The sequence below is a fragment of the Natator depressus genome, chromosome 7 (assembly GCF_965152275.1).
Source record: "Natator depressus isolate rNatDep1 chromosome 7, rNatDep2.hap1, whole genome shotgun sequence".
NCBI classification, from domain to species: domain Eukaryota; kingdom Metazoa; phylum Chordata; order Testudines; family Cheloniidae; genus Natator; species Natator depressus.
Window position 1 is genome coordinate 42,809 of NC_134240.1, and position 25,319 is coordinate 68,127.

At 42.7% G+C, this 25,319-nt stretch overlaps 1 protein-coding gene across 3 annotated transcripts in view; it reads left to right on the plus strand.

Moving 5' to 3' along the window:
• Positions 1-24,335, plus strand: part of CCDC51 (coiled-coil domain containing 51) — a 38,895-nt gene extending 14,560 nt beyond the window's left edge. The window contains exons 3-4 of one of the 3 annotated variants that reach the window (XM_074957238.1): positions 995-1,159; positions 22,753-24,333. In XM_074957238.1, the coding sequence (XP_074813339.1) occupies positions 995-1,159; positions 22,753-23,535 (948 nt within the window). In that variant the 3' untranslated portion in view covers positions 23,536-24,333. Of the gene's footprint in view, positions 1-994; positions 1,160-22,752 lie in introns of all 3 variants that reach the window. The other 2 variants (XM_074957239.1, XM_074957237.1) reach the window with 2 other exon arrangements.
• The last annotated feature ends 984 nt before the right edge of the window (positions 24,336-25,319 follow it).

Sequence of the window (25,319 nt, forward strand, 5' to 3'; positions counted from 1 at the left end):
CCACCAAAAGAGAAAATCAACCTTCTGCTGGTGGCATCTGACTCAGATGATGAAAATGAACGTGCGTCGGTCTGCACTGCTTTGGATTGTTATAGAGCAATACCCATCATCAGCATTGATGAATGTCCTCTGGAATGGTGATTGAAGCATGAAGGGACATATGAATCTTTAGCACATCTGGCATGTAAATATCTTGCAACGCTGGCTACAACAGTGCCATGCAAATGCCTGTTCTCACTTTCAGGTGACGTGAACAAGAAGCGGGCAACATTATCTCCTGCAAATGTAAACAAACTTGTTTGTCTGAGCGATTGGCTGAACAAGAAGTAGGACTGAGTGGACTTGTAGGCTCTAAAGTTTTACATTGTTTTATTTTTGAATGCAGTTATTTTTTGTTCATAATTCTACATTTGTAAGTTCAACTTTCATGATAAAGAGATTGCACTATAGTACTTGTATTAAGTGAATTGGAAAATACTATTTCTTTTGTTTTTACAGTGCAAATAATAAAAAATAAACAAAAAGTGAGCACTGTACACTTTGTATTCTGTGTTGTAACTGAAATCAATATATTGGAAAATGTGGAAAACATCCAAAAATATTTATATAAATAATATTCTATTAACAGTGCAATTAATCACACAATTAATTTTTTTAATCACTTGACAGCCCTACTGTAAACCTTATACATCCCTGTGTCCTCTGCTAATTGACACTGAGGTCCGTGGGTCACTGAGACTGCAGATACAGTACTCAGTTCGCCAGTACAAAGGAAATTCCTTCACTGAACTTCGGAAACCGAGCAGCTGTATATCTTCTTTGCTGGAAATGAACTGAGGAATGAATTAATATTATGAATGTGTTCAGGCCTAGTAGCTTGTCTTCTGGACCTGTTAAATGAGAAATCTCCCTTCTCCAAATTCACATCCATGAAGTCGGCAATTTAGACCTACTCAATGATAAACGGGAACCTGCTTACATTCCCTCTTTTCAGGCTGAAAAAGTGTTTATGGTAGCTCGAGGAATTGTACGAGAAGCTCGTGAGAGCGTAGAAGCCCAGCAAATCAAACTGAAGGAAGTTCGCGATCGTTTGGATCGAGTATCCCGGGAAGACACCCAGTACTTGGAACTAGCTACCCTGGAACACAGATTGCTGCAGGTAAGGGATATGCCAAGAGTTGGTGCTTGGGGACAGTGTGTCCCTTGTTTTTACCTCTACTGATCATTATTGCAAATAGCCAATCCTGTTTCCAAAATTGAAACCTAAATTAATCTCTAGTGCCATTGGCTTGGAATGAATTTGGTACACTACACATTAGAGAGATGGCTCATATAGGTTAGGGTTGGAATATGCTAGTAAAGCTGTGGAAGAAAACCCAAGATTAATGGAACAAAGAGAATAAATTGTCTGCCTAAGAAGGCAGGGATAGTTGGGACAGTGTTCCCTGTAAAGCTGGAATTCAGTAAGAAAATCTAGAATTGAATTCAGTTGTAAAGGCAGAATTTAGTTCATGAGCAGCTAATCTGTTTGACAGGACTGGCTCTAGGTGAAATAATATCTGCATGGCCCATGTATCTTCTTCCCCACTTACGATGTTGTCCATTCCCACCTGGGTGTTTGATTGCAGAACTCCTTAACCTTATTAAAGGCTGTGCAGACTCAAAAACAAGTTTCAGAGTAGCAGCCGTGTTAGTCTATATCCACAAAAAGAAAAGGAGTACTTGTGGCACCTTAGAGACTAATAAATTTATTTGAGCATAAGCTTTTGTGAGCTACAGCTCACTCTCAGGTGCCACAAGTACTCCTTTTCTTTTTTCAGAAACAAGTGGCACTTCTACTGGGACCAAAAAGAAAAGGAGTACTTGTGGCACCTTAGAGACTAACCAGTTTATTTGAGCATGAGCTTTCGTGAGCTACAGCTCACTTCATCGGATGCATAGCATATTGTGGAAACTGCAGAAGACATTATATACACACAGAGACCATGAAACAAAACTTCCTCCCACCCCACTGTCCTGCTCGTAACAGCTTATCTAAAGTGATCATCAAGGAGGGCCATTTCCAGCACAAATCCAGGTTTTCTCACCCTCCCCCCCCCCCCCCCCCACAGACACACATACAAACTCACTCTCCTGCTGGTAATAGCCCATCCCTCTTTGAAACCTCTCTTTATAATGCGCATGATAATCAAGGTGGGTCATTTCCAGCACTAATCCAGGTTTTCTCACCACCACCACCCCCCCACACACACACACCCCCCTCCAAAAACCACACACACAAACTCACTCTCCCACTAGGTGGAGCTGACATGCAGCTTTCCAAGCAATGATGTGAGGAGGACTTCCACTACTCCTGGCACCAGAGTTCGATAGGACAAGAGAAAGAATTAAGGATCGCACTCTAGCTGATGGGTCAGGTCAATGTGTTATGAGACCCCTGGAAGAACAGGGCCTCATGTGACTGCATACGTGACGTAGGGATAAAGCTGTCACCACTGTCTAGGTCAAGGCTAAGATATAGTTTGTTGTTATCCCAGTTGTACAAATGGTGAAATAGAGGCTCTGAGAGAGTGACTCACAGAGGGTTTCACAGGAACTTGATATCAAAACCAGTCTCATGATTTCCAAGTTTGTGTCTCATCCATTAAGACTAAAGTGCCTGCTGAGTAAGTATTTTAACTTCTAAATCCCAATTTTCTGCATGTATGCCATGTGGCATCATACTGGATGCTGCTGTGGTATTGACCCTATCCTTCTCACTGTACACATTTTCGTCCTCAGTGAATGCATGCACACACACGCAGTCTTAATGGTCTGACAGTTAATCATCTTTTATGTTGAGATTAATTGTTTACTACTTACCTCCTTAATCAACAAATTAGTGCTAGTAAATTGAATACTAAATTTGAATTTAGCAAGAGGGCTGGGGTGGGATAGACAGTTAAGGCAAGATCTGTGAAGTAGCTAAATTCTATGCTGCACTCAGCCTAGACTGAATACAGCAGAGAAGAGACGCTGTTAAGGAGCTGATTATGGCTTCCTGATTCTTGCTGTGTCCCTGGTGCAAGTTAGAGCAGTTTACATGCCACTCTAGTTTGTGCTAGCTGGCAGTGGTCCCTAAGTGACGCTCTCCAGCTGAGCATAGCTGGAGCATAGTGTACATTAGCCACATCCTCTGCATGCCTGCAATAGACCCCCCCCCACCCCCCCACCCCCATAACAGGCTACAGGGAATGGTGATTATGAGCTAGCTGTGTCATCTTTTTCTCTTCTGGGGACTCCCCCATGCTGTTGGTATCCTCAGCAGGGAAATTAGAGGAAGACTCCATCCCTTTTGCACACAGCAGGGCAGATAATCTGGCTCATTGTTTGTAAAATACTATATAACTGCAAAGTAATAAAACTGGTCTGAAACTTTCACCTTTTGAGTTAGAATACTCTGTTTTGTTTTCTCCTGAAGGTGATGTTTGTTTGTTTGTTTTTGTTTTGTTTTTGATTTGTTCTGTTTGATGTTTTTGGTTTTTTATTTAAGGGGGAAAATTCCTTTTGGATTACAATAAAAATTCTAGTGACTTTTTTTTTTTTTTGGGAGTGAGTTGAGAAGGCAGGATCCGAAATAGCAGCCAGGTAGAGCCCAGTTGTGCATACAACTTCCTGTGCCTCTCTTTGGTCAGGGCTTCCTATTTAAACCCAATCAGAGGTTCTGGTGTTCCTCCAATCAGGACCCAGATGTAGCTTCAGGTTTCATCATCTCTTTGGTCAATCAGTTAGTAGTGAGCTGCTGGGTGGGAGCGGGGAGCTGACAGTCAACTGGGAACCCAGCAGACCCAGGTTCAAGACCCAGGGGGTCACGACAGTATCCTCTCCCCTAGGGGTATCCTGGTGGGGTGCTGAACCGCGTTTCTCTGTGGTTTTTGTGGAACACCTTGAGTAGAGGCATGAATGTTTTCTGCCAGTTCCTATGTATGCACCTTTGGGCCATACCCTTCCCAGTTGAATAGGTACCAGAATTTGTCCCACTTAAACTTGGAATCAAGGACCTCCTCAATGATATACTTTCATGGCCTTGCGTGCACACCAGTGGAGGAGATGGTTGCTCCCACTGAGGGAAGGGGTTTTCTGCATATGTTTTAGCATTGAAACATGGAAAAGCAGATGGATCCTGAGGGTTGAGGCAGGTGGAGCTCAAAAGTGACTGGGTTGATCTGTCATCAGATTCGATAGGGACCCAGGAACTAGTTTGCAGGAAAGTCTGTCTGTACAAAGATGTTTTGATGAGAGCTATACCTGATCCCCTACTGAATAAGGGAGTCTTGGTTGACTGTGCTGGTCTGCATGCCTTTTATAATCCAGTTGTGCTTTTTCAAGATGGCCCTTCAGTCTCTCCTGAGTCTGATTGATCTGTTGAATCTAATCTGATGCTGCTGGATAGGAGGAGGATACAGGTAATTTTGTGTGGAACTTGTAGTTTGCAAAGAAAGGGCTCTGACCTGTAGAAGCTTTTTCTGCTTATGGTAATAGTGAGGACTGGTCATCCCAATGATAGTTGGTGTAGCATCATAGATACTATTCCAAGATTTGGTTTACTTTCTCTGTTTGACCATTGGTCTGAGGATGTTATGCAGAGCAGAGGCATGGACCCCCAAAATGTGCAGTCCCTCCCAACAGAACCAAAAGATGAATTGCATCCCTCAATCAGATTTGGGAGACCATGGATATGGACAAACATGGGTTATCCATAGAATCATAGCATATCAGGGTTGGAAGGGACCTCAGGAGGTCATCTAGTTCAACCCCCTGCTCAAAGCAGGACCAATCCCCAATTAAATCATCCCAGCCAGGGCTTTGTCAAGCCTGACCTTAAAAACTTCTAAGGAAGGAGATTCTACCACCTCCCTAGGTAACGCATTCCAGTGTTTCACCACTCTCCTAGTGAAAACGTTTTTCCTAATATCCAACCTAAACCTCCCCCACTGCAACTTGAGACCATTACTCCTTGTCCTGTTATCTTCTACCACTGAGAATAGTCTAGAACCATCCTCTTTGAAACCACCTCTCAGGTAGTTGAAAGCAGCTATCAAATCCCCCCTCATTCTTCTCTTCTGCAGACTAAACAATCCCAGTTCCCTCAGCCTCTCCTCATAAGTCATGTGTTCCAGACCCCTAATCATTTTTATTGCCCTTTGCTGGACTCTCTCCAATTTTTCCACATCCTTCTTGTTGTGTGGGGCCCAAAACTGGACACAATACTCCAGATGAGGCCTCACCAATGTCGAATAGAGGGGAACGATCACGTCCCTCGATCTGCTGGCTATGCCCCTACTTATACATCCCAAAATGCCATTGGCCTTCTTGGCAACAACGGCACACTGTTGTCTCATATCCAGCTTCTCGTCCACTGTCACCCCTAGGTCCTTTTCTGCAGAACTGCTGCCGAGCCATTCGGTCCCTAGTCTGTAGCGGTGCATTGGATTCTTCTGTCCTAAGTGCAGGACCCTGCACTTGTCCTTGTTGAACCTCATCAGATTTCTTTTGGCCCAATCCTCTAATTTGTCTAGGGCCCTCTGTATCCTATCCCTACCTGCCACTGTATCTACCACTCCTCCTAGTTTAGTATCATCCGCAAATTTGCTGAGAGTGCAATCCACACCATCCTCCAGATCATTTAGGAAGATATTGAACAAAACCGGCCCCAGGACCGACCCTTGGGGCACTCCACTTGATACCGGCTGCCAACTAGACATGGAGCCATTGATCGCTACCCGTTGAGCCCGACAATCTAGCCAGCTTTCTACCCACCTTATAGTGCATTCATCCGGCCCATACTTCTTTAACTTGCTGACAAGAATACTGTGGGAGACTGTGTCAAAAGCTTTGCTAAAGTCAAGAAACAATACATCCACTGCTTTCCCTTCATCCACAGAACCAGTAATCTCATCATAGAAGGTGATTAGATTAGTCAGGCATGACCTTCCCTTGGTGAATCCATGCTGACTGTTCCTGATCACTTTCCTCTCGTGTAAGTGCTTCAGGATTGATTCCTTGAGGACCTGCTTCATGATTTTTCCGGGGACTGAAGTGAGGCTGACTGGCCTGTAGTTCCCAGGATCCTCCTCCTTCCCTTTTTTAAAGATGGGCACTACATTAGTCTTTTTCCAGTCGTCCGGGACTTCCCCCGATCGCCATGAGTTTTCAAAGATAATGGCCAATGGCTCTGCAATCACATCCGCCAACTCCTTTAGCACTCTCGGATGCAACGCATCCGGCCCCATGGACTTGTGCACGTCCAGCTTTTCTAAATAGTCTCTAACCACTTTTTTCTCCACAGAGGGCTGGCCACCTACTCCCCATGCTGTGTTGCCCAGCGCAGCAGTCTGGGAGCTGACCTTGTTCGTGAAGACAGAGGCAAAAAAAGCATTGAGTACATTAGCTTTTTCCACATCCTCTGTCACTAGGTTGCCTCCCTCATTCAGTAAGGGGCCCACACTTTTCTTGGCTTTCTTCTTGTTGCCAACATACCTGAAGACACCCTTCTTGTTACTCTTAACATCTCTTGCTAGCTGCAGCTCCAGGTGCGATTTGGCCCTCCTGATTTCATTCCTACATGCCCGAGCAATATTTTTATACTCTTCCCTGGTCATTTGTCCAATCTTCCACTTCTTGTAAGCTTCTTTTTTATGTTTAAGATCCGCAAGGATTTCACTGTTAAGCCAAGCTGGTCGCCTGACATATTTACTATTCTTTCGATACATCGGGATGGTTTGTCCCTGTAACCTCAATAGGGATTCTTTGAAATACAGCCAGCTCTCCTGGACTCCTTTCCCCCTCATGTTATTCCCCCAGGGGATCCTACCCATCAGTTCCCTGAGGGAGTCAAAGTCTGCTTTCCTGAAGTCCAGGGTCCGTATTCTGCGGCTTACCTTTCTTCCCTGTGTCAGGATCCTGAACTCGATCAACTCATGGTCACTGCCTCCCAGATTCCCATCCACTTTTGCTTCCCCTACTAATTCTTCCCGGTTTGTGAGTAGCAGGTCAAGAAAAGCTCTCCCCCTAGTTGGCTCCTTCAGCACTTGCACCAGGAAATTGTCCCCTACATTTTCCAAAAACTTCCTGGATTGTCTGTGCACCCTGTAGTGCTCTCCCATCAGATATCAGGATGATTAAAGTCGCCCATGAGAACCAGGGCGTGCGATCTAGTAGCTTCTGCGAGTTGTCGGAAGAAAGGAGATTCCACCACCTTCCTAGGTAACCCATTCCAGTGCTTCACCACCCTCCTAGTGAAAAAGTTTTTCCTAATATCCAACCTAAACCTCCCCCACTGCAACTTGAGACCATTACTCCTTGTTCTGTCATCTGCTACCACTGAGAACAGTCTAGATCCATCCTCTTTGGAACCCCCTTTCAGATAGTTGAAAGCAGCTATCAAATCCCCCCTCATTCTTCTCTCCTGCAGACTAAACAATCCCAGTTCCCTCAGCCTCTCCTCATAAATCATGTGTTCCAGTCCCCTAATCATTTTTGTTGCCCTCCGCTGGACGCTTTCCAATTTTTCCACATCCTTCTTGTTGTATGGGGCTCAAAACTGGACACAGTACTCCAGATGATGCCTCACCAATGTCGACTAGAGGGGAACGATCACATCCCTCGATCTGCTGGCAATGCCCCTACTTATATATCCCAAAATGCCGTTAGCCTTCTTGGCAACAACGGCACACTGTTGTCTCATATCCAGCTTCTCATCCACTGTAACCCCTAGGCCCTTTTCTGCAGAACTGCTGCCTAGCCTTTTGGTCCCTAGTCTGTAGTGGTGCATGGGATTCTTCCGTCCTAAGTGCAGGACTCTGCACTTGTCCTTGTTGAACCTCGTCAGGTTTCTTTTGGCCCAATCCTCCAATTTGTCTAGGTCCCTCTGTATTCTATCTCTACCCTCCAGTGTGTTTACTACTCCTCCCAATTTAGTGTCATCTGCAAATATAGCTGGAATGTTTCTTTGGATACAGGGAGCAAAATGGGCCATTTTTGTAAGGTGGTCTGCAACTGTGAGGATCATTGTAAACCCACTGGACCCTGGAAGTTCTACAGTACAATCTAATGCGATAGTTGCTGAAGCCCTTGTTGGGGTTTCCAAGAGTTGAAGGAAGCCAAAGGGTTTACCATGTGGTGTCTTGGCAGGAGCACACAAGTTGCAGGAAGCAACAAGCAGCTATGTTGTAGAATATATTTGGAGCCACCAGAAGAAAGAGGATACCGAACATAGGGTTTTGAGGTGCCCCAGATGTTCCACTAGCAGGAAGTCATGGCATACTTGTAGTGCCCCCACATGTGTGGGACCAAGGAGAACGTAGATATGACTCTCCTGAGGGTCATATGGCTCTTAAAGTGTGGCTAACTCATCAGAAGGTATGCTCAAAGCAGAGGCAGAATGGATTATAGAAAATAAATCCTGTGGGGTGGAGACATTCAGGAAATTATGGGGTTTAAGTATGTGAGATATTTCCTGGCTCAGACCCTTTTGATTCTCCCTTTTGGGATAAGGTAGTGGCTTTGCCATTTCTAAGTCTTTGCCAGGACAGTAGGAGATAATGAAGTTGAACCATGAAAAAGGCAAGGCCCACCCAAGTTGTCACTGATTCAATACTTTAGCCTTGCGCAGATGCTCTAAGTTTTTATGGTTGTTAAAAACCTGAACTGGATGCTGGGCTCCCTCGAGGGGATGATGCCATTCTTTGAAGGCTTTTTTGATTACTAGAAGTTAATTGTCCAGGATTTCACACTTCTTCTCTGCAAGGTTGAGCTTCTGGGAATAATAAGCACAGGGATGTAAAATGTGCTCTGCCCCTTGTCTTTGTGAGAGTACTGCTTCAATCACCATACTGGACGTGTCTGCTTCTACAACAAACAGCTGCATGGCGTCCGGGTGAGCCAGTATAGGAGCAGTAGTAAAGGCTAGCCTTAATTGTTTGAAAGCAGTTTGGACATCATGGGGCCAATGGAACTGAACATTCTTGTGGAGTAGGGCTGTGAGAGGTGTGATTTGCTTTGAGATGTTTGGGATGAACTGATGATAAAAGTTGGAAAAGCCTAAAAGGAGCATTGCAGATCATGTACATTTTGAAGCGCAACCCAATTGCAAACACCTGTACCTTGCACGGATTCATCTTGATTCCTTCAGGAGACAGGATACAACACAGGAACTCTGTAGTGGTTTGATCAAAAGCAAATTTTTCTAATTTAGCATGAAGGCCATGTTGACATAGACTCTCCTGGATCATCGCGACGTGGAAATTATGCTGCTCTAGGTTGTCAGAAAAAATGTGTATGTTGAGAGAGACTACAGCATATTTGTCTAATATATCCTGTAACACGTTACTGAGGAAACGTTAGAAAATGCCCCAAGTGTTTGTTAGACCAAATAGCATTACTGAATATTTGAAGTGGCTATAACAGGGCCTAAATGCTGTTTTCCATTCATTTCCCACTGTAATACACATGAGGCTGTAGGCCCCTGAAGGTCTAGCTTTGTAAATGTTCAGGCAGTCCCCATGTGATCTAGCAACTTGGGAATTAGGGGCAGAGAGTATTGATTCCTGATAGTGATTTGATTCAAGGTTCGGTAATCTAGGCAGAGCCGGAGGTTCAGTGCTTTGGGTTCTGACATAGCATAGATTTGCTCAAATGAGACCTGTGCTCCTGGCTGCAAATCTATTGGGCAGTCATAAGTATAGGATATTAATTGAGAAACTGTATCATAATGTATATACGCAAGAGGGCAGAATTAAGATTGCGCAGACAATCTTAATTCTGACTTTTTCTGACCTGAGTGTTTTTTGGTACAGCCTTATCGTTTGTTTGGTGGAATCATATGGACATGTTGGGTTCCAGAGAGGAAACAGCAACATATGGAGCTGGAGGCCCTTATGTGAAAACACTCTGGTGGGTGTAGAGTTTCCAACAGTCTGCATGAAAGGGACTGTACGATTATGGAATGACACAGGAGAAAAAACACTTATAGTCAGCCAAGTCTCTGCCTCAAGGGTTAATGCTTGTAACAACCTTCTCTTCTCCCCCCTCCCCCAGCAAAAAACTTAAAATAATGTAATATAATCGGAATGTTAACAATACAGTTCCCCAGGTAAGAGGTTCAGCAAAGTCTTTCTAGCCCTGGGGGTGGAACTCTCCCTTTTTGAAGGTTTTCTCTTGCCTCTGCCTCCCAGGCAAGCCATATTTATAGTCCTCCCTTCTCAGCACCTATGTAAAGAGAAGGGAAAGTTGGGTGGAAGTTAACTTCAGATTTACTGATAATATCTTTGCACCCCATTACACAGATGTATAAATCTGAATAATACTAAAGCCACAGAGTTGCTTTATCTGTGTAAAGAGTAGTATTTATTTATTTTTGTAGGCTATGCTTGTCCATGTAATGCTTGTCTATGCTTGTGCTGTTGGAGGTCAATTGTCAGATGTAAAAGTATCTGTATCACTTGGGCTGGAAATATGTCAGGGCAATTTAAAGACAAAGTTTTCTCTCTCTCTTTTCCTATCTGCTGGCATGTAGATGGACTCTGCTCAATCTACTTTCCGTCTTGTCCTCCTCTCTGCCCTGGTTGCTGGGAAGGGGTCTTTCTACCCTCTTTTACACTGTCTTGGCTGCTGGGACATGGGATTATTGGGGTGGGGGATGGAGAAGGAGACAAAGGGAGTATCAAGGAGATATGAATCGCAAAGCATAGTGCATAAAAGAAGAAATATAAGAAGACAGAAGTATAGCTGTGCAGATTCTTAAAGGCCAACACAAAGAATGTGAATTGATGTGGTAAAACATAGGGCATCAATGAAGTATCTTGACGGGGGAAGATATTGTTGGAGGCTTTCCACTCTTTCCTCCATTTCCCTCCATCCTCTGACAAGGAAAGTGGGTATCTCTATAGCTTTCTCCTTGTTCATATGTAACCTAGCTCCACTTCTCCATCTCTTTATGTGGTGGGGGAATTACAACCCTAAGAGCATCCCAGTGCCAGAGGGGAAGGAACTCACTGGTATCAGGTAAGGAGTGACCAATTCAATGTACCCCAACTCACTGTACTTATAATATGTATCTAAAAGTTGTCATGTAAAATATATCACTGGAAAATTAATAACTCATTCATTAATATTCTTGTATGGTGCATGCACAGGGATGTACAAACAATTATAAATATGTACTAGAATTATATTCTTAAAATGTGTTTGGCGAGCAATGCATAAGCACAGGCTCCCTTAGACAAAGGAAATATGTATTTGCTTCTCTGTCCAGCCCAGTCATCAGGCAGAGACAATGAAGGTCTAATTACAAATTTGGTAAACAAAGATATCAAGCTAACAAGTGGGGAAGGAGACAGCATGGCATCTAAACCGCAGTGGGAGAAAGTAGCTTGGTCTGAGTTTTACTTTTAAAAGAATACATTGCAAAGGTTTACTGGTCTGTAAAGACATGGGGGCTGAACCCTAAGTGAAAGGCAATTGAATCAACTGCTTGTATACAATATTACTGTATTATAAAAGTGTATCAAGTAAGGTCTTTTCTGGAACCTAATGACACACTGGTGATTGATGTTGTGAATTGTCTGCATTAACACTACATAAGGCGCTATGGATACCCATTAATATTATGCTTTACAGTCTGTGACGAAGCCAAGAAGGAAATGGTTCCCTCCCATATAGGAGGGAAGCACCTATCTCCCTGTCTCCAATGAGATTAAGCAAGGTGTGACCAAAAACAACGGAAGACCCGTTTACATAGTAATCAGCAAGGGGATGGGAAGTCCACAGGAAGGGAAGAACAACATGAGGTCATCCTGCTTCTTGAAACAAGGTCAATTAACTTTGGAAGATATAAGCAAGGACAGAAGCCGTCTTTGGCATCCGTCACTAGGCACACATAAGGGAGCAGAACTCTTGCAAGCTGAGAAAGATGGGCCCTTCAGCTGGGGGGGCGCGGGGTTTGAAGTCTCTGGAAACTGCATATAGGTGAGACACCTGCATAGGCCAAGATCTTTCCTAGAAAGACAAGGAAAACCAGTCCTTTGTGCTTCTGTGGAAGGTTCTGCCTGAGAGAGAGTCATCGATGGCAGGGGAAAAAAAAGATTGGTAAGAAATCTACTTTGAACAAAAACTGTAGTTTAAGTCTTAGTCACTAGAAAGCATATTCTGTTTTTACTTGTAACTTTTTTTTATCTTCATTCCTTATACTTGAACTCACTTAATCCTATGTATATTTTGTTAATAAATTTGTTTTATTTTTATTCTATTATAAACCAGCTCAATGCTGTGTTTGAAGGGAAGGGTGTATTTACCACAGTTAAGTTAATAAGTTGTAATATGCTTGTCATAGAATCATAGGACTGGAAGGGACCTCGAGAGGTCATCTAGTCCAGTCCCCTGTGTTTTGTTTCTTTAAAGGACCAACACACCTTATTATTTCCTCTGAAGTGCCCAAGAGAGGGCTGGACACTTCAAGGCACATAGTTTTGTGGAAAGTCAGGACTGGAAGTGTGTTGGGGTCACCTTGCTGGTTGTAACCAAGGCTGGTTGAAGCCAAAGTGGGGTTGTGGGTTACAGTTGGTGAACCAGGACTGGCTGCATAGCACACAGATACTCATGGTGTAAGCTGCATACTTATTGCTTATTGTGAGCATCCCAGGCAGAGAGCTATAATAGCAAAGGATTGTGAGGCACTCAGGGTTATAGGATGAGAAGTGATACAACCCCTCACTGGTCTGGATTGCATCTTGAACCCTGTGACAGGGATGTATTAACAGTTCTGTACACATGCTTTCACTCTTGCACTCAAAGAGAAGGATCATGGACAAAGTGAAGAAATGGGCTTGGCAGCTCCAGTGCTCCCAAGTCTTCGTGCTGAGTTTAGACCATCCATACTTTGCATGATGATCAGGGAGAAGTACAGGGAAAGAAAATGAGGAGACCAAGAACAGACCCAAGAGAGGAATCTAGTGATGCCTAGAGAAGGGAGAGAAGAGGAGGGAGGATGCATTGAAACCACCATTGGAAAAAAAGCAGTCAGCTACATTGGAGAAGAGAACCAAGAGAGGACAGAGTCACAGAAGCTCACAGAAGACAGAGGCTTCAGTGAGAAAGGGGAGATTCACTATGTGGAAAGGAGTCAAGGAGAATAATTAGAGAAGAGAGAGCTTTGGTTGTATTGAGAAGGTGGTGTGACTCCTCAGGGATACCCAGGTTTCTGAGGTACCCCATCACCACCTGCCCTTAGCATGAGGCAGCTGTGTCTGTGCCTGCTGTGAATCAGCTCCCTCAATGCACCAGCTTCTGGCAACACAAGCACTACTTTCCAGACCTTTGCAAGCCTCACTTTCTCTGTATAGATAGCAATAGGCACACACCTGTGAGTCCTTGGAGAATTCCCTGCAGCACCCAACCTCTTACCCACGGAACACTCACAAAATTACCAGGCCCAATGTTCTTAAAGGAACAAAACACACCAGCTTGTAAGATTCAGCTCTGGACTGCCACCTTGTGGTAACACCACAGAACTTAGATATGTTTATAATGAATAAAGAATAAGTTTATTGTCCAAGATTCTAGTAATAGTGAGTAAGAATATTGGGAACAAATGGCTACATATGAGACGAAATCTTAACACTTTCTAGAGACTAAATTTAAAAGGTTAACTTCCTGTTTGCAGTTTTGTTGTAGCTGTATGGGTATGCAATATATGAGAGAGAAAGTAGGGAAGCTAATATCTTTTACTGGACCAACTTCTGTTGATGGAAGTTACAAGTTTTTGAGCTATGCAGAGCTCTTCTTCAGGTCTGCAGAAAGAAGCAGAGTATATGGAGGTTAACCTCCTGTCTAAAGGAGTTTTATCTCACCCAAAGTTCTCTTCAGTGTTTTCAGCCTAGACTAGCGGAGACCCCTTATTCATGAAGCAAAACTGCTATTTTTATACTTTCTCAGTGAAGGGTGGGGGCAGAGAAGACTCACAAGCAAATATAGTTAAGAAAACTTTTGAAGTGTGCCCACCAAATAGGGTTCTCCCCCCACCCCCCGTTGCTTTTCTCTTCCTGTTAGATTTTTTTTTTTTCTCCGAAGGCTTCACAATCCTTCATCAGCGTTCAGCTCAGATTGGTGGTAAGAAGCCCATTGTGATTGAGGCAATACTCAGTTTACTTGTGAACAGATAGATGAATAAACATCTGACAGAAAACCACTTTTCACCTTTGGTGGTGACCTGTACCTACAGACTTTTAAAGAACATATTTTCAGTATGTATACATAACTCCTTACATAGTATTTATATATACATTTCACAATGATTTTGATGACCAGAGTGACACAGGCCTCACATGATACACTCTGGTGATCTAAAATGTATACACCAGACCCATGTGAGGCCTGTAACCCCTCTGCACCTCCTTCTCAGTTGGCATTAAGAAGTTCTTGGGTCACAGGCAGTCATTACAATTACTTTACTGGGGACTGTTTCAGTGGAATAGAGGGAATCTAGGAGACAGTTGTAAAAGCTGAGGCATCAGAAATGCATAGTATGCTCGAGTTTCAAGATGAAATCTGGTTAAATTAGTAACTTTTTATTTGGAGTTTATTTCTTTTGAGACTTTAGGATAGATATTAGAGCTTTATTTAGACTTGGAAGGATTTTAATAATCCTGTGTGTTTTATATAAAAATATATACAAAAGCGATGATTTAAAAGTTATTTAGGTTGCAAAGTCACTGAAATATTAGGAAATGCTATATTTAAGGTTGTCTTTGCCAGCCTGTATTTGCCCCCTGGTGCATATGCACAATGATACAGTCTTTAGTTATATGATCACATACTATTTTTTCACAGGACTCTTGCTTTATTCAGTGCACATCATGGATGGTGCTTGGGGAATCTTTGTTCAGTGTGTGGTCCCATACCTCACATGCAATCTTAAAAGAATCTTAAGGTTGAAAAGCCAAGCACTCAAAAGTTAGGAAATATTATAATCAAGGTTACTTCTTCCCCCATGTGCATGTGCATTATGATAAAGACTTTAATTATGTGATCCTGCATCTTGGCAGGGGGTTAGACCAGATGCATTTGCAGTCCCTTCTAACCCTATGATTTGGTGATCACATACAATTTTTTCACAGGTCCACTTCTTCATTCCATGCTCGGAGTGGACAGTGCTCAGTGAATGATTCAGGGTAGTGTATTGAATGAGTCTGTAGCTGTTGTCTGTAGGTCCCCTGCCTCATTTGCTGCCAAAGTTGGAAGGTGTGTAGTGAATAAGGAAGGGGACTGTAAGAAGAAAGAATGATATTGTATCTAAGGCAGTTAATTGCACGTCAGTATGCCTGGATCTGCTGCAGACTTCCTGTGACATGCTAGGCAAGTCACTTAGACCTGAATGTTTGCAGTTGTTGTTGTTATCTCTGTTTTACAGATAGTGAAACACTTGCTCTTCTGGAGCATGCGAGTCATCCAAGGTTTCATAGCAAGTTGGTGTTGGAACCAGTCCCCTGACTTCCAGATTTAAATCTAATCCACTAGTTTATAGTATTATCTGGAAAATGACTCATAGAAAGATTAAAGGCCAAAGTTGCATAAGTATCCACTAATTTTAGATGTATCAATGATTGGGGGCCTAGCTTCAAACTGTCAGCCTTGTTTTTAGAATTGTTGAGCATTCACAAATGCAACTGAAGTTACTGGGTGCCATGGATGCCCATCACTTCTGAAAAATTGGTCCAAATTGCCTCAAATATGGCAGTGTGTCCTAGCGGATAGAATACTGGACTGGAATTTAGGAGACATGGATTCCACTCCCAGCTCTGCCATTGGCCTGCTGGGCAAGTCAGTTCACCTCTCCAGCTCAGTTTCCCTATCTGTAAAATGGTATAATGATACTTCCTTCGTTTTATAAAGCTCTTTGAGACCCATGGATGAAAAGCACTATATAAGAGCTAGGTACTATTATTATTTTCAAGTTGTGCATCCATTTACTGAGTGTCCATGCAAATTTGGCCTTAATCCTTTTTTACCTAAATTCCCCTTTTGTTGCATGGTGCTAATAATACCTCCCTATCTCACAAAGATGTGAAAAAAAACTCTATATTTCTCATATTCAGATATATGGTGATAACAGAGAAAGGTCTGTGAGTAAATTAATAATTTTGTATTCAGCAGAGAAAGTATTGAATTTAAAAAGAAATATTAAACACTTTCCTTCATTTGCTGACCTGTGTCCTTCCTGGGCACAGAATGAGGTAGAGCTCTGGTGGAAAATCTTATACTAGGGGGCCTGTGTCAAGGTGTACCAGGTCTTTGTGGCCTCTACTGGAGGCACTATTGCTCTGCTACACCCCCAGGAAGCAGTGAGGTTGAAGGAAAAGAGCAGCAAAGTTGAGTCCTCCAGGTCTGCTTAGAGAGAATTCACTGGAGCAGCTGTCTTGAAAGCTCGAGAGAACTGGTCCTTCAAGGGCTAGAAGGGCTAGCGACAGCCAGTCAGAGCTCAGCAGGTTCAGATAAAAGGAGTTGCAGGGCCTTAGCAGTTCTGTTCCTGGCTGACACCAGAAGGGCAAGGAACGGTGCTCTTCTCTGGCCAAAGGAACTTGAGGGAAAGCCAGAGTTTTGCTTTCTGACTGCATTTTGAAGATCTGCGTTTGCAAGGAGAGAGAGAGGATGTAAGAACCTTAATCCTGAGATAAGGGTGAAGCTAAAAGGACCAGGTAGGAAAAGGCCCAGGGAAGAAGCAGCAACAAATTGAATCAAGTAGTATGTGTCAGCTGGTCCCTGGTTTGGAACCTGGAGTAGCAGACAGGCCCAGGTTCCCCTACTGGCCCCGGTGTAAACCTTAAGAAGGGGACAAGCCTTGTTTGAGAGTCTGAACAAAGGGCTGATTTTAAAGGGCTCAGAGTTGGGGCTGAAGACCTCAGTGAGGGCAAATAGACTGTTTAATTATTGAACTCTTTAATACTCCAGAAGGAGTTCATTTGGCTTTTGTGACTTGCCAGAGGGCCTGGCCACTGAAGAACTGCTCAGTTTAGCTGGCAGCCTACAAGGGGTTCCAAGGATGAGAAATGGACTGTGGTATACCACTGAGACAATAGGAGGTGCTCAAGAGGTGAGTGCCTCTTTATGGGGCCAAATTAAGGTTCTGGTGTTTAACTTCTGATTGCTTGACTCTGAAACTTTATCCTTTCCCTTTTAACATAAGGAATTTTTTTGTATTTCATTTACAGATCACATTATTGTAGTACCCAGAAGCCGTAGTTAGGATTAGGGCTTCTCTGTGCTAGATGTTGTACAAATACAAAGGCTGACATGGAGCTCACAGCCTAGGAAGACTAGTGATATATGTAGGCTGGGGAAGAAGGAGATAATCAAATATTCCAAATGTGTATATGCATTTAAAATGTTATAACTTTTTTATTGCATGAACTTTTTTATAGCATAAATGTAGACCTTTAGCCTAGTCATTAAATGTTGGGTGACTTGTAGGCCACATAGCAGAAATGGGTTTTGAAAAGGAATATGAAGGAGAGGGTAGTAGTCTTATGGGTGTGCTTAGGGAGGGCTTTCCATTCACTTCAATTTGAGTGACATATGCTGAAGGTCTCATGCTGCCTGTACTAAAACATCCCTGGAATTTCAAAACCGTATAGATGACAATTTCCTAACTCCACAAGTGTTGCTGCCAACACGGGAACACTATATTAGACCTTATCCTAATAGATAAAGAGGAACTTATCACAGAATTAGAAGTTAATGGTAGTTTAGGTACAAGTGATCCTGATCACATTTATAATGTGCAAGCAGAATAAATTCCAGACCAGTAATATACAGTTGGTGCTTTAATAGGACCAATTTCACAAAGCTGAAAACAGTTATGAGCTAAATCAACTGGGAGGAAGAATTTAATCAGAAAAATCTGAATGATTATTGGACATCATCTAAGAACACCTTACTAGATGCCCAAAAAGCCTCAATCCCACAACTGAGGAAGAAAGCTGTGCTGGTAAAAAACCAACCTGGTTTAGAGGGGACGTGAAGGGAGCTGTGTGTCTGTCTGTCTGTCTCGACAGAGATGTATGTATGAAAATTGATAAGAGAAGCCAAGGGACACAAGGAGAAATCTATGGCCAGCAGAGTTAAGGACAATAAAGAGGAGTTTGTTAAATTATATTGGGACAAAAGGAATCCTGACAATGAGAGTGTTCTATTAATAGATGAAAATGGTAGAGTTATCAATCATAATGCAGAAAAGGCAGAAGTGTTCAGTAAATATTCCTTTTCTGTATTTGGGTAAAAGCAGATGATGCAATCTTGTCATCTGGTGATAACACTCCTTCCATTCCACTAGTATTTATGGAGGATGTAAAACAGAAGCTACTAAAGTTAGATAATTTTAAATCAGCAGTTCCAGATAATTTGCATCCAAAAGTTTTAGAAGAGCTTGCTGAGGAGCTCGCTGGTCCATTAATGCCGATTTTCAATAAATCTTGGTGCACTGGGGAAGTTTCAGATGACTGGAAGAAAGCTAATGTTGTGACAATTTTTAAAAAGGGTAAATAGGATGACCTGGGTAATTATAGGCCTGTCAGCATGATGTCAATCCTCGGCAAGATAATGAAGCATCTGATATAGGACTCAATTAATAAAGAACCTAAAGGAGGATAATTTAATAAATGAAAATCAACATGGATTTATGGAAAATAGATCCTGTCAAGGTATCTTCATATTTGTTTTACATTATGAAATTACAAGTTTGATAAAGGTAATAGTGTTGACATAATATACTTTGACTTCTCTAAGGCATTTGACTTTTTGAATAAAGACTGGAATGATATAAAATTAACATGGCACACATTAAATGGATTAAAAACTGGTGAACTGATAGATCTGAAAATGTAACTGTAAACAGGGAATCATCACTGAACAAGTCTATTTCTAGTGGAGTCCTGCAGGGACTGGTTCTTGGCCCTACGCTATTTAACATCTTTATCAATAAATTGGAAGAAAACATAAAATCATTGCTGATAAAGTTTGCAGATGACATAAAAGTTGGGGGAGTGGCAAATAATGAAGAGGACAGGTCACTGATTGAGAATGATCTGGATCACTTGGCAAAATGGGCACAAGCAAACATTATGCATTTTAATATGACTAAATGTAAATATATACCTCTAGAAACAAAGAATGTAGGCCATACTTACAGGATGGAGGACTGTATCCTGGTAAGCTGTGACTCTGAAAAAGATTTGGGGTTCATGGTGGGCTAATAAGCTGAACATGAGCTCCCAGTGCAAAGCTGTGGCCAAAAGAGCTAATGTGATCCTGGGAAGCATAACAGGGGAATCTCAAGCAGGAATAGAGAGGTTATTTTACATCTGTATGTGGCTTTGGTGTGACCACTGCTGGAATACTGTGTGCAGTTCTGATGCCCACAATTCAAGAAGGATGTTGGTAAATTGGACAGGGTTCAGAGAGGAGTCATGAGAGAGATTAAAGGATTAGAAAACATGTTTTATAGTGATAGACTCAAGGAGCTTAATCTATTTATTTTAACAAAGAGAAGGTTAAGGGTGACCTGATTGTCTATAAGAACCTACATAGGGAACAAATATTTAATAATGGGCTCTTCAATATAGCAGAGAAAGCTATAACACGATCCAGTGGCTAGAAATTGAAGCTAGAGAAATTCAGACTAGAAATAAGGCATACATTTTTAATGGTGAGAGTAATTAACTAAGAGAACAATTTACCAAGGATCATGATGGATTCTGCATCATGGACAATTTTTAAAACAAGATTGGATGTTTTTCTAAAAGATCTGCTGTAAGAATTATTTTGTTGAAGTTCTCTGGCCTGTGCTATACAGTGTATCAGACTAGATTATCGTAATGGTCCCTTCTGGGATTAAAATTTATGAATCTATGTGTAAGAAACAGAGTAGAAGAAAGAAAAGGAGTACTTGTGGCACCTTAGAGACTAACCAATTTATTTGAGCATAAGCTTTCGTGAGCTACAGCTCATTTCATCGGATGCATACTGTGGAAAATACAGAAGATGTTCTTATACATACAAACCATGGAAAAAATGGGTGTTTACCACTACAAAAGGTTTTCTCTCCCCCACCCCACTCTCCTGCTGGTAATAGCTTATCTAAAGTGATCACTCTCCTTACAATATGTATGATAATCAAGTTGGGCCATTTCCAGCACAAATCCAGGGTTTAACAAGAACGTCTGAGGAACGGGCGCGGGGGTAGGAAAAAACAAGGGGAAATAGGTTACCTTGCATAATGACTTAGCCACTCCCAGTCTCTATTCAAGCCTAAGTTAATTGTATCCAATTTGCAAATGAATTCCAATTCAACAGTCTCTCGCTGGAGTCTGGTTTTGAAGTTTTTCTGTTGTAATATCGTAACTTTCATGTCTGTAATCGCGTGACCAGAGAGATTGAAGTGTTCTCCGACTGGTTTATGAATGTTATAATTCTTGACATCTGATTTGTGTCCATTTATTCTTTTACGTAGAGACTGTCCAGTTTGACCAATCTCCATGGCAGAGGGGCATTGCTGGCACATGATGGCATATATCACATTGGTAGATGTGCAGGTGAACGAGCCTCTGATAGTGTGGCTGATGTTATTAGACCCTGTGATGGTGTCCCCTGAATAGATATGTGGGCACAGTTGGTAATGGGCTTTGTTGCAAGGATAGGTTCCTGAGTTAGTGGTTCTGTTGTGTGGTATGTGGTTGCTGGTGAGTATTCGGTTCAGGTTGGGGGGCTGTCTGTAGGCAAGGACTGGCCTGTCTCCCAAGATTTGTGAGAGTGTTGGGTCATCCTTCAGGATAGGTTGTAGATCCTTAATAATGCTTTGGAGGGGTTTTAGTTGGGGGCTGAAGGTGACGGTAGTGGCATTCTGTTATTTTCTTTGTTAGGCCTGTCCTGTAGTAGGTGACTTCTGGGAACTCTTCTGGCTCTATCAATCTGTTTCTTCACTTCCGCAGGTGTGTATTGTAGTTGTAAGAATGCTTGATAGAGATCTTGTAGGTGATTGTCTCTGTCTGAGGGGTTGGAGCAAATGCGGTTGTATCGCAGAGCTTGGCTATAGACAATGGATCGTGTGGTGTGGTCAGGGTGAAAGCTGGAGGCATGTAGGTAGGAATAGCGGTCAGTAGGTTTCTGGTATAGGGTGATGTTTATGTGACCGTTGTTTATTAGCACTGTAGTGTCCAGGAAGTGGATCTCTTGTGTGGACTGGACCAGGCTGAGGTTGATGGTGGGATGGAAATTGTTGAAATCATGGTGGAATTCCTCAAGGGCTTCTTTTCCATGGGTCCAGATGATGAAGATGTCATCAATATAGCGCAAGTAGAGTAGGGGCGTTGGGGACGAGAGCTGAGGAAGCGTTGTTCTAAGTCAGCCATAAAAATGTAGAAGAGTAGAAGAAAGTTTGCAGATTCTTGTTTGAGAAGCATGGGTGGTTGAATCTAGGATTGTAAGTGGGCTACAGGGTAAAGCAGTAAGAAAACAGCAGTGGTTAAGTACTGAGGGACAGAGCTGTGAAGGGCTTGCTGGTGAGGAGAAAACATTGGAACTTGATATAATGGAAGAGGGGAAGCCAGTGGAGTGATTCAAAGGGAGATTAAGTGATTGTAGTCAGTGAAGATCAAGGAAGAGCAATTAGCTGTGTTTTGTTTGGGTCAGGCAACGTAGATGGGTGAGTTTGAGTCAGACAGGGTATCATGGAAGGCCAGAGAGGAGGCAATTTTGGTAATCCAGATTTGGGAGATGCGGGCCTGGACAAGTTTTAGCAATGTAGAAAAAAGAAAAGAGAATGGACTCTCAAAAAATGTTCTGGTCAAGATTCAGACCAAGCCTGGGTGTTTTGGGTGAGAGATGAAGAACTGGAAGAGGACTCTAAGGTTATGGTACTACACCGGACCCTCGCTAGAACGCACCTCTATATAGCACGAATTCACATATAACGCAGTCACGGCCATGGATCCCAAATTTAATTACTTTAATTGCAATTCATTTTAACATGGTCCCCGCTATAATGCGGTCCCCGCGTTAACAAGGTACCGCTCATGGATCCCAAATCCCCCGCACAGGGTCCGCTATATTTGACAGGAAAAGATGATGGTGTCAGTGTTGACAGAATGAAGGTAAGTAGAGAGAATTTTGGAGGAAAATGCAGTGCAGGTTTGGCTGCATTATTTTCAGATTGCTTGAGACATCCAGGAGGTGTCATCAGAGGAACAGACTGAGATGCAGGACTGAATGGAGACAGACATCAAGAGTGGAAAGGTAGATTTGTGAGTCATTGGTGTAAAGATGGTAATTTAAAGCAATGGGAGCACATAAGATGACTCACAGGTAGATTGTAAAGGGAGAAGAGGAAGATACCAAGGACAGACCTATATATGACAAATCTCTGCACAGCAAAGCTTAAAGTGTAATTCTTGATCATCATTTTTAGTCTTTAATTTTCACTGGAAATTACATCTCAGATTGTTATAACTAGATTTGACTAAGGAAATCTGACACTAAAATAAGACATTTCTGAGATAGAAATGATTCCGGGACACAGCTGAGGTATATTAAATTCCACTATAGTTCTGTGCATAGAGAAAAAGGTATGTATACACCAAACCAAGTATTTAATTTGTAGATGTAGACTTCAATGTGATTTTATAATTACACATCACATCTTATTCAATATGTCATGTTTTTTTGCAGGAAGAGAAGCGGTACCGAACTGCCTATGTAAGTGCAGAGGAATCTGAGCGGGAAAAGTTCTCTCTCTTCTCTGCAGCTGTGAGGGAAAGCCATGAAAAAGAGAGAACAAGAGCAGAAAAAACAAAGAACTGGTCCATTATTGGTTCTGTACTGGGAGCTATTATCGGTGTCCTTGGTTCCACCTATATTAATCGAGTACGGCTGCAAGAATTAAAAGCCTTAGTTCTTGAAGCACAGAAGGGACCAATAAGCTTACAGGAGGCTATCAAAGAACAGGCGTCAAGCCACTACATACAACAGAAGGATCTCAGTGACCTCATTGTGACCCTGAGGAACATGTTGGAAGCTGGGGCTGGGACATCACAGGAAATGAAAGAGGATGTTACCTTAGCTAAAGAAGGCACGACTGCATCATTAAACACAGACCCTCTTTTAGTTTCTTTGAAAGAAAATCTAAACTACTCTAAACAAGTCAGTTCCTGCATGGGGAGTTTACAACAGCAGCTTAGCACCCTGGAAAAAAGTTTAGGACAAATGACTGCTGAGGTACAAAATGTTAAACATGCAGTTCATTCTAGACCTGTTGAAAGAATGGTGCTTGGCTCTTCAGCTGAGGTAAAGGGTCAGGCCTTAGCCATGCAGGATGTGATTCTAGAATTGTGTGATGCAGAGCGGCGACTGGAAACACAAATCAAAAGAAATTCAATCTTTAGCACTGCACTAACCTGCACTGTGTTTGCTGTTACTCTTCCCGTGCTATACCTTTTATTGAAAGGAAATTAGTCTCCAATGGAGAGAAACATAATTTCCTATGTTAATAAAATTACATTTGTACTCTAAACACTGGGAGTTAGTGCTAGTTAAAAATCTCTATTAACAGTTTCTAATCTTGCTTTCTCCATAATTCATAGAAATGGAAAACACATTTGAACATTTAGTCCTTCCCCCCGGGCAGGTTTACTTTTTGCATTGTTTTTTTTCTGTCTAGCGCTTTGTACAGTCGAGTTTAAATGTCTCAAGCAGTGGGAGTTCCACAACTTCATTTTGGTAGATTCTTCTGCCATCATCTTTTTCTAGTTTATTCTGCAATCCTGTAGAGTTTACTCTGAGACTGTTCCTCATGTTCAGATTGATTTTTTTTTTTTAACTTTTCATTATTTGTGTTTATACCCTTTGGCTTCCATATATAATTCTCCCTCATTCAAGCTTATTACTTATCTTATTGATTTTTCAATTTGTCCATACCCAAAACTCTGCTGGGCAATTTATCAAACAAATAAAAATGTCTACCATGAAGATTTTTATCTAAATTTTAAATATGGTACAATGAGTGGAAGTGACAAACAATAGGGATGGGATGTCCAAGGAAGGATGAAGGTTACAGGAAAATGATCCTGCGATTATCCATTCAAGATGTGTGTACAGCTTGAGGGTGCAATTAAAATATTTTTGGTAACTTATTGACTCACTTCTATTACTAATTATATAGTGTCTCAAAAGCATGCTTGATGCTTTAGCTGCCTAATTATAGACTGTTCCCAGTCCCAAAGAGTTTACAGCCTAAATAGATGACAGATAACCAAATGATGAGAGGACAGGTACAGGTATACAAACGTGATTGAGATTGGCATATGACAGTTGCATCTCCTTTTGGTGATTCAAGTCTATCCCATGCTTTCCCTGCAGCTCTTATCCATCACTGGCTGCCCTATAAAGTTTTGCTGGCATTGCTTTGTAAGTCAGGGGTGTGGGGAAAAAACCACTCTTGGTAACATTGCTATGCTGGCAAATCCCCTAGTGTAGACACAGCTATGGAGACAGAATAGTGCTTCTCTCGGCATCATCGGTGCTGGACTCCATGGCTGCTCCAGGGGAAAAAAATTAGCGGGTGCTTAGCACCCACCAGCTATAGAGCTGCAGCCCCAGCCAGGGATCAGTAGTTCCTGAGCAGCCCGGTCCCCACCGATCAGCTAATAGATGGCTGTGTTAATCACCTATGAGCTGTTCAACTTTTGTAGCCCCTGGGCTTGCAGTAGCAGAGGCTGACCCAGTCCTGCTTCAGCCCTGGGTGGGGGATGCAGCCCCTCCTCCAGCAGCCTCAGGAAGCTGCTCCAGCCAGGGTTAGTGTTGGGCGAGGGGAGGAGCGCAGGGCTCCCTCTGCTCTGCAGAAGCCCAGTCTGATCAGCAGCAGTGAGACCCTGCTCACCTTGGTCACCCCGCCTCCTACCTATATCTCCTGGGCAAGGGCTCCAACTGCAGGCAGCACTAGATGAGTCCTGTTTCAGGCAGCGGGAGCCTAGCTGGAGGGGGGCGGGCACGCTGCAGTGTCAGGAGAGGGGGAGGGGAGTCCACCATGGGCACAGTTTGGTGGTCGAGGGACATGCAGAGTCACTGCCACTCCCTTCCTGCATTTCTGCCAGTGCCAAGCTGCTCTGCGTAGGTGGGGAAGTGTCTGTCCTCAGGGTGCCATTTAGGGGAGGAAGCGGGGGATGACTGTCCTGGCCCCCCACAATAGTAAAAATCTGGGAGCAAATTTGTCTCTCTCATCTCTCCCTTGCACCCATGCA